The sequence below is a fragment of the Homalodisca vitripennis genome, chromosome 2 (genome assembly GCF_021130785.1).
Source record: "Homalodisca vitripennis isolate AUS2020 chromosome 2, UT_GWSS_2.1, whole genome shotgun sequence".
In the NCBI taxonomy this organism is placed as follows: Eukaryota; Metazoa; Arthropoda; class Insecta; order Hemiptera; family Cicadellidae; genus Homalodisca; species Homalodisca vitripennis.
In genome coordinates, this window is record NC_060208.1 from 54,449,097 (window position 1) to 54,459,276 (window position 10,180).

Genomic DNA, 10,180 nt, shown 5'->3' on the forward strand with positions numbered 1-10,180 from the left:
TTATTGGGATTAATATTCAGCATATTAATATCCTGTTTAATTGATTCAATTAATAGTTACCAGGTTGTCTCTTTTACGTTGTGAGGACTAAATTTAAAACATAGACCTGACGTATTAAAGTTAATAATAATAGGAAAGTTATTGCTACCTATGACATCCGATTCTACTCCCCAGCTGCTAAGAAGTGAATATAATTCAAGTGTAGCAAATGACAAATGAAATATATAGATAATTTCTGACTAATTCCAGTGTGGGTGGTATATGTACGATCATTTAACATAATAAAAGATGAGTTACAATAAGCCCTAAAAATTTTATTCCCTCTGTTATTAGTTTGTTGGTGATTTCAATAGGGATGATATGCATTTAAATCACCACATATTAAGGAATAACCTTTGTCATTATTAAACCTACATTTATGTTGATGGGCTTTTTTCTTGTTCTCTTCAGACAAGAAACTTAGAACTTGCTTATAATCCTATAAGGATGTTTGCGCTGCTTCCGGAATGATAGGATATTCTGGATGGTTAAGGTTGGGGGTAGGGGCCGCCTCCTCGAGATCAATGAGGAAGAATTAAGGGCACTAATCTCAGGTTATGTCCCCTCGGAAGAGGGAAAGCCCTCTGAACCAGCCTCTTCAGTCAAAGCAGGCAGGTGGTGGCACATTCTTATGTCTAGGCTAGCACGAACCTTTGATTTTTAGGCAACGAATTACCTAGGCTAGACTTATCGAATTACCTTTGAACACCAGAATCTCGATATTTGCAGTTAGTGATGTCCCGCTCCTGAACATCCATAAGGTTGCCCAGATTTAAGTGACTAATTGGTTTTTGCTGTGCAAATTGTGGGTTTAGCTGGAAGGCTGAAGTGAACCCTAGTGGGTAGGCTTACAATATACATTAAATAGCTTCATAGGAATACTAAAACTAGTTATTTCTATAGCTGATGATTGAATTGACTCATCATTATAGTTTAATATGATAATAAACGTAAGTGATTTTTGTACAGCAAGTAAAACACTCCAATATCTATAATTTTTATTATTGTGTGGGTAGAATAAATATCTTCACCTTCCTTTATTCATGATTCTTGAATTGTATCTATATGTATCCTTTCTTTATTAAGCCTATTTATTATTTCTGGACAATTTGGTTTAATGGACCTGCCATTCCATTTCAAAATTTTAAAGTAATTTGTTAACATTTTCTTTTGGGTGGATGTTCAATTTACTAATACTCTTTATATTTCCTATTCGGGTTTATTGTATGCTTTATAACTCTTGTGGGTTCTGATTGGTACATGCTTTACTTGAAATGTTTTTTTATGTACATAAGAGGTAAGTATACCCTCCTTTTGTTTTTTTGTGCTTGAAGTGGAATGTCCCAAGTATTTAATTGGGTCCGACACAATCATCTAATTTATTGGGATTTGATTTTTAAGCAGGTTTCCTGTAGGCTTCTTTATTCTACGCTTTTCCTTTTAATATTATGCTTACTCCCCAGTTCTGGTTTATGTGTAGTTACGTTCTCATGGTTAATAACACTATTATATTTACCATTTGAGAATTTCCTAGATATATCATAGTTGTGCTATGCGTGTTTGTGCTGTCTCATCTACGTCAGTATGAGGAGAGAACCTGTTTCTTAGAGGAGAGACCGCTACCAGACATTTTGGTGTAGTTACTAGGGCTGTGTGTTATGTCTATCTGGGGAAAGCCATCTGATTCAAAAGTGGGTCTAGTAACCTTTGAACATCGTTTTTGTTTGGGAAGTTTATTTTGCTTTTTGCATGTTATGGGAAAAGCTAAAATAACCTTGAAATGATCTTTGAACATCCAAGATTTAATATTTTTTGTCTGGCATATTCAGGACAAGATTTGGAATTTATACTGTGGCTTCCGTAGTAATTTATGCACTGAAGGGAACTTTAGCGTGTCCCTGTTTCAAGGTGCGCTAGCAACATGACTAGGAAAACACCTATTGTTTTACCGGGATCATAAATGGATTCACCATCATCCAAACGTAGTTTAAAGTGATCATATTAGATAGTGTGTCACAGTCAAATATAATTTTGACATAATGAGTGACTCTAAGTTCGTTATGAATTTTCTTTTTTTATTACGTGTGCAGAAATGATTGCATAGGAACTGGCTGCCTCATTAACAATTTCCGACCGTAGCAAATGGAACCATTTATTTTACATCTGACAAGTTTAAAAAAATCGTTTACTGTAGTTATAGTTATTGCTGTCTATAATCATAAAGAAATAAATTTAATTCCCAATTTTTATTTACATGTGTTTACATACAAATTTTAGAACAGTGGGTTATTAAAGAAATATAATTATAATTTTTAGAAAACCACAAAGTAGAAAAAAATGTTTTTTTATGTATGTTGTTAACTCATAGCTTGCTCTCTTTTATGTGAGGTCCAATTTAATGTATGTGTTGCTGTATGGGGTTCACTGGTAGATGATGGGATGGTATGAGTAGGAAAATTAGGAGGGGAGGTGAAGTACTGAAGATATAGGGGTACACAATTACTAAATACGGGTTTGTCCATCATATTATATTCATGTAATTTCATTAAGAAAGTTGCAGACTTTATTTAAGATCCCCAAATTAATAGGTTTAAAATTGCAGTACTGAATCATTAGAGCTATTTAATTAAGTTCATGAAATGCAGAGGAATTTGATTTATTATTTAGTTAGGTTTTATACAATTTGTTTCCCTCTAAGAATTCAGGACACCATTACACTGCTCTCCTAACTGGTTCAGAAAGTAGAAATACTTTTCAGTCATCATTAAGTAAGTCTTCAGATAAGAATATGTAGTGTTTTGTATGCGATTAAAAAATTGTATTCTTACACTGTACCTATTATCCCGGAATACAGACAAAGAGATGGACATAAAAATTATTCTACCATTTACTGACTGGAAACAAAATATGGAAAATTCTAAGTCTACAGCTTATTCTGTTTTTTAGATATCCTGTAGAAAGTTAGTCTTCACTAATGTTAAGCCAAAACTCATAGACGGACATGCACTATCATTGAACTCGTTATTGCTTATGTAGAAATAAAGCTTTATGCTAAACTTTAAATCAATTTAGCCTCATTTAGTTTTTGAGATATCATGTGGATAGACTGACAGAAATAAGTTAAACATTTTAAGCCCCTTTGTTAATTCTAAGCTAATATAATGTTGGAAAAGATTTAAACACCTTTACACTGCACTGTGTGTTGTGTAGACAAGTGAATTAATTTAGAATTTGGAAATATTAAAAGCAGGTTAAATTTATATTTTGTGCATAAGTAGTTAAGAAAACCATCTATTTTTTAGCAGGTGGAAGAAAATGAATTAGGCTAGTGATAATATTGGTAATAACTTGATGCTTAAATTGTATAACTAGTTGACGATAAGGTAAAATATAATAATTATCTCTGCTTCATTTTAGAAAATATATTCTTACAATATACAATAATTCTTTATCGTATTAGAGATGTAGCCTCGAAAATGGCGTTATAAATAATATACAATAATACACCTTTTAACATTTTTGATAGATTTTATTTTTGTGCAATGTACATTTTCAATTCAGTGAATTCATTATCACACCTTTATAAATTATGTAAATTGTAAAATCAATTATCATATATTATAGTGATAGATTATATTTCAAATTTCATTTTTTCAGTTTTCTTAAAAAAAAACCACTTTTTTGTTATTTTTTACTTTCTAGTCGCTCTTTTAGTTTTTAATTTAAATCAATTTCCTTATTTAATTTACCTAAAATATTAGTATTGTTTATTTTGATAAATTTGTAATATATGTTTTCTTCCAGGCAGAGGAAATGTTGACGCTACCAGAAGAGGTATTGGAGATAATTGTTGCACATTTGACAGCAAAAGAGTTGGCTGCATGCTGTGGTGTATCTTTGGGCTGGAGAGAACTCTTCAACAAAGATATATTTTGGAAGCGCTTCTGTGACAAGAGGTTACCTGAATACCTGAGAACTATTAGCTCTCGTGTGACACCAAGATTTGTCATTCCACAAAACTCTAACAGTGACCTGACACCACTGTGTGACTGGAGATTAAGTTACATGAGAGAGGCTCATCTGTGGGCAAATTTGCTTGAAGGCAGGCATACAATAGAATACCTTGACTCAGAAGTTAATTCTGTAATCATACAGTGTAAATTCTTAAAAAATGATTTCCTGTTGACATTGGGCAGCAAGATTGTAGTATATGATATAAGAGCAACACCAGTAATTTACGTGGAAAATCCAATTCGATTGCTGCCTATGCATTCTGTGGACTTATGTGAGGTTTTTGGTGACAGGATCGTCATTGTTCAATATTTCGTGGTACAGGTATACCATATCAATTTAGTACTACAGAATTGGCCACAAGAGCGTATTTTCGTTTACAATCAGGACACGGAATGTACTTTTGAAGAAAATCAAGATATTAATAGTCATATTTTGGGACTTCCACTTTGTGCCAGAAAACCAGTTTGTAAAATTATAGGAAATATTTTTTTAGGTAGTGACCAGATCAATGGAAGCATCCACATTTGGGACCTCAAGACAGGAAAGAAAATAAAAGAGGAAGTGTTCAAATTAGCATTGAGTTCTAGATTTATTGAATTTAAACCCTCTACAACTTGCAAAACTGAAATAGTAGTGGTGTTGAAACAAAACATGGCCGATGGGGAATGTTTTCTTTTTCTAGTGTACAATTTGCAATCATTTGAGTTTTACCCTTTGGCTAAAAGCTACAGCAGATACAGTCAGTGTTTATTATTTGGCGAACATCTAGCCATAGTATCTTTTAATAACTTACAGATATTAAATTACAAAACATGTGAGATGATCAGAGAGTTGTTCAGTGAGTCAGTGACTATAGATGTCTGGAAGAATAATATAGTTTTTAATGAAGGCAAGAATCTGAGAAGATTTTTATCATCAGCAGAAGAAGTGACATTGTTAGAATTGGATATGAAAATTGTTCACTTTAAGTTGTTCAATGACAAGTTCTTAAGAGTGTCTGTGAAAGGTGATGGAAAACAGGATTGGCAAGGACAAATGTGTGGTTGGAATATTGAAATAGAAAGAACGTATTGGAATATTGGAAATGATTGGAAGAAAATTATCCAGTTCCCATTTCGTGTCAATGACTTGTGTGTAAACGAGCCTTGCACAAAAATTGTGGCGTCGGTAATTGGATTACCGTGGGTATTGATTAATTATTGGTAAAATCGTAATGCATTCTGTCACATAATATATTGACAAGCAAGCATAAAAATAGGATTGTAATACAGAGTTACCTGAAATGATCCATGCATTGTAAATAGACTTATGGATGGTGGCATACCTCCAATACAAGTTTTTTACTTGGCTATTAAGTATTACATCTCAGCTGATGTAATTTTTTTAGATCAGAGAAAGACAGTTTATTTCTTGTTCAGTAGGCAACAGCTGGGGAACACAAAATCAATTGAGATCATTTACCTACATTCAGGGGATTGTACGGCTTAATGATTGCTGTGGACGTCAACAACACCACTCCCCTGTTTGTTGATAATTAATGACAGTTTCTAGGTGATTCTTGTATGAGACATTGAAATATATTGCTATAGTTGATGTAGGAAAAGAATACTATGGTAAAGATTTAGGCCTATATGTGTTTAAGTGTGTATTTATTTTAATAAAAAAGAATACACAAATATGTGTAATAGCAATAAAAGTGCAAAGTAATAAGCATATATTAGTAGGCCTTTATTGCATTTTAGTTATAAAGCAATAAGATCTGCATTTTATTTTGAAACACACATCGCACACACCACACAAGTGTATTTATATAGGCTTACAAAACATATAATCAATTTTTCAATGACAAACAGCACTCATTTAATACACCTTTTCGTACCTCATTATGTACTTTTTAGTGTCTTCAGGATGTGTACCAATTTTTCAATACAATAATTGTTGTTTTAAAAAAGCAGCAATAAAGCAACAAATATATTGAAAATTATAAACCACTGAAATTTGAGAATAACAATGCTATGAAATCTTAAAAAATAGATCTGTAATTGTGGAACTGTATCTGGTAATAACCTTATTGTTAAACTGAAGTTGGCTAATTAATTAGTGTTTTTCCAACTTCTGAAAATGGAACCAGTTGGCTTTGTAACACTGGTGTTTCTGAACCAATCCATAGTGTAACACATTGTAGTAAATAAATGGAACAAGTTTTATTACTTTTAAAAGTGGAAAAAGTCAAAGGAGATGGCTATGAGCCCAACCAAAGTGGAATAGTATATTGAGAGCGGAGACCCCAATGACCACAACTATACCACTTTTAAAGTTGAATAACTAGACATTCGGAAATCTTGTAACTTCTGAGCCATATTGAAGCAAGATATGTTATTGGTTAGGCTGTACCACTTTTATAAATGTTACAAAATGTGCATATGACACAGATAGTGGGCCAAATTGAAGAGGAATGTGTTATGAGTAATAAGTCATTTAGTAGGATATAAATACATACACTATTACAAATTGTAATGCAAAACAGTTGCCCTGTCATAGTATAACCTTATCAACTATATAACTACTAATACAAATAATTATAACTGTTAAAACATACAACTGAAAATATTTTACACATTTTGAAAATAGGCTGAATTAAAAAAATATTTAATTTCTGAATTATTTAATTTTGTTTTAAAATCTTTATTTGATATAATTTAAAAACGTAAAGAATTGAAAAGGTCAACTCATACATAAACTTGTGTTTGTCCTATGAAATGAAACTGGAAGAAGTCTCTGTGTTGTATTACAACTGTAGGGAGATTAACTGTTTCTAATGCTAAATGTTTGTTTCGATGTAATATAAAATAAAACCTCAAAAAGATAAAAGTTATGGTTGTGTAAAGATTGATAGTCGTATAAAAACCGTTCTGCATTGTGCCATAAAGGTGGATTTGGTTGATTTGGACACATAAAATATTTGTTTATATAACTTGAATACACATTAGATGAACAACCACCAAATTGAAATGAAATACTGACTGAAGAAACTCAGTTTTTAACCTAGAAGTTTTGAAACGTCCTCGACAAATGCTACTATGCCATATGAAATACTTTAAAATGGAAGTAAATTACTATGAATGACTACTTTGAAGTAGACACCTAGGTAGCTACTAGGCTACCGGGAAAACTTAAGCCAAAAGGATTGCAAGGGCTGAAAGTAGATATGTTTTACTGAGGTGTGCTTCTCAGATTGAGTATGCATATATATATATATATATATATATATATATATATATATATATATATATATACATACAAGTAGATATGAATATGGGGTTTCTAGCTCACTTTTGGGACAGACGGTAAATCAATGAAAAATACTGTTTAAAGGACAATAAACGAATCTGTAACTCACGAATGAAAAATTACCGAATCTATAGCTGTTTGCTTCTACTTTCTTGAGCTGTCAAATCAATCTATTTGAAATGTCTCGAATAAACGAAAAATCTTCTACTCTACAAAATTGACGGTAACACAGTCTTTATCTTTAATAGTCTTCTTTCCAGTAACAACCAAGTGTAATTTATCATGTTTATTCAATTCTTTAATCTTTTTTTCATCCAAAACATTCAAAAGTCTGTTCGGTAAGTGTACTTTATTATCTTCCAACTCGGCAATTATTGTAAACCCGAATTTATCTTTTATTTTCTCCAAATTCAAAATTTTGTATTTCTTATTTTCTTCTAATTCATTCAACTTCTTATATTCTTTAAACTTGAATTCACCAACAGCGTTCAACTCTTTCAAGAACTCCATTTAGATAGAAAAAATTTAAAGACGGAAAAAATGAAATTTGCTAACAATCACTCGAGAAGTCGAGGGAATTGCCAACATCTTCATTGTTTGACGAGGTTCTTCATTTAATTTCTCCAAATGTACTATAAAATCATCGAGGATTTCTAGCTTAAAATCGTAGACAAATTCAACATCCAGATAATGAAAAAATACAGGTAATATCTTTTCATAATAAACGTGTGTATTTAAACCAACAAACCTAATGTATTCTTTGAAAAGGAAAATAATTTTGTCAATGGTTCTAAGAGATAAGTAAAAATTTTTATTCTGTTTTCTAAATTCTGTAACAAAATGTGTTTGCTTCTTGTCTCCATATTGTAATTTTCTAAGCAGGTTATTCAAATGTGTTAATTTATTTCGAAATTTCTTAGGTTTAGGTCTTTCGTACAAAATTAAATTACAACCTCTACAAACTAAATATCTTTTATCGATAATTTCTCCTCTATTAGAACACTTGTAACAGTTGGCATTATACTCTTCCATTTAAACAAAAAGATTTTTTGTTTAAATGGAGATTATGGAACTAAGTCTACCGAGATATAAATTTTTCAGCACAAATGTTTATGTTTACATTTCTACAACAGAGATAAATAGAAATAATTTCATTCTACTGTACAACTATTTAGGATATTTTGTCTATGATTACAAAGATTATTCCGGAAGAAATCGAGATTTTTCATCAGCGAAAGAGTATATTTTTGAAGTTTTAGAAGGAATGAAAGAGAATAATATGAATTTAGCAAATTATTTTTCTTAAATAAAAAATCTATTCTACTAAATAGTCATCAAACAACATGAACTCTCCAAAATCACTTCAGTTTCTAGCATTTAAAGAACTTACCACAGGAAATAGTTATAAAGACTTCTTTGAATTACCTAAATATGTTAAACAAATGTTGATATTTTCCTTAAGTGAAAACGAATCCTTAAATGAAAACGAATTCAGAGAACTTTTAAGTACTAAAAGGTGTTCAATGCAATTTATTACAGACAACTTAGATAGTATAAATATGTTAAATGTAATAGGAGATTTTAAATTAAATAATAGAAAAATAAGAAAAATATTCCGATTTTTACAAAATAAACTAAAACACCAACAATCTGACATTTTTCATCGCTTTTATGCTAAATTTCATTGTTTATTTGTTGAAATGTTGAGAAGACAATATCCATACTGGCCAAGGAATATGCATACAGCTAGTTTTTTAACAAGTCTTTGTAAACAACAAGATTTATCAAAGGAATTTATAAGAGATCACGCTTTTGTTGTAGATTGGGATAAATTATATGGAAAAAACATTCACGAAACAGATATATTGTGTGTGTGTGATTCTGACGAAGAAAAGAGAAACGTTTGTCATTCAGCAATTCATTACGATATAATGAAAGACATACAAAATGAATGATTTGTTATAGTAATGTTTCCTTGTTTCTATACACAGCTCAACGATGAGTTTTTTCCTCTATGCGTCAAGTGTAACCGCAACAAGCGCACGCTGCACATCACTCACGCTGGGTGTGGTCACTCTTTGTTATCAACAGTGTATCTGTAATCAAGTAACTATTTTCATACTGTATATTGTAGTGATGGAAGAGGTTAATGTAATTGAACAAGTGAATACTTTGAAACGGTACCATAGGGAGTGTGTTAAGGTTTTGTTACAAATTGAACAAAGTGGAATTGATAATATTAAGCAGAAGTATGATAGTGGTAATTTAGTGCTTTCAAAACGTCCAAAATATAGCGTTGAATCGCTGCTGAAAGAAAAAACGTCTAAAGCCAAGGATCCATCAAAGTTACATAGCTACCTTGTAAGTCTTTTAGTTAACTCATTAACAGTAAATGAAGAGCCACTTCCACTACAATCAGATCAGACTGCTGTTTATAACTTCCTCACTAAATGTAGTGATAAGCTTAAAATAAGCAACGCAAAACATTTTAACATGTATGCTGTTTATGGCCATTATCTCTGCATTTACAAAAGTTTTTTTGAAGCTGAATACAGGGATGAGACATGGAAAAGGCATTTGAAAATTAATTTTAATATAAGTGATGGTTATGCAAGCAATCTTATAAGTGTTGGAAAACTTATAAACAAATACCCAAAACTTCAAAACTTATCAATATCAGTACACAAATTTCTACAGATCAAGAAAGAAATAAACACTATGTTGGGAAGGAATGAAGAATACAGATTGTTTTGGAAAGATCAACAGTCCACAGTGGTGTCACCGATGTCGTCAGAACAAAGAGAAGAAATGAATATGTATTAATCACTACGCCTGC

The 10,180-nt window shown here is 31.4% G+C and overlaps 1 protein-coding gene across 6 annotated transcripts in view; it reads left to right on the plus strand.

The window, feature by feature from the left end:
- Positions 1–5,899, plus strand: part of LOC124353966 — a 31,137-nt gene extending 25,238 nt beyond the window's left edge. For all 6 annotated transcript variants that reach the window (XM_046804054.1, XM_046804057.1, XM_046804055.1 and 3 more), the window contains one exon: positions 3,844–5,899. In XM_046804054.1, the coding sequence (XP_046660010.1) occupies positions 3,853–5,259 (1,407 nt within the window). In that variant the 5' untranslated portion in view covers positions 3,844–3,852 and the 3' untranslated portion in view covers positions 5,260–5,899. The remainder of the gene's footprint in view (positions 1–3,843) is intronic.
- The last annotated feature ends 4,281 nt before the right edge of the window (positions 5,900–10,180 follow it).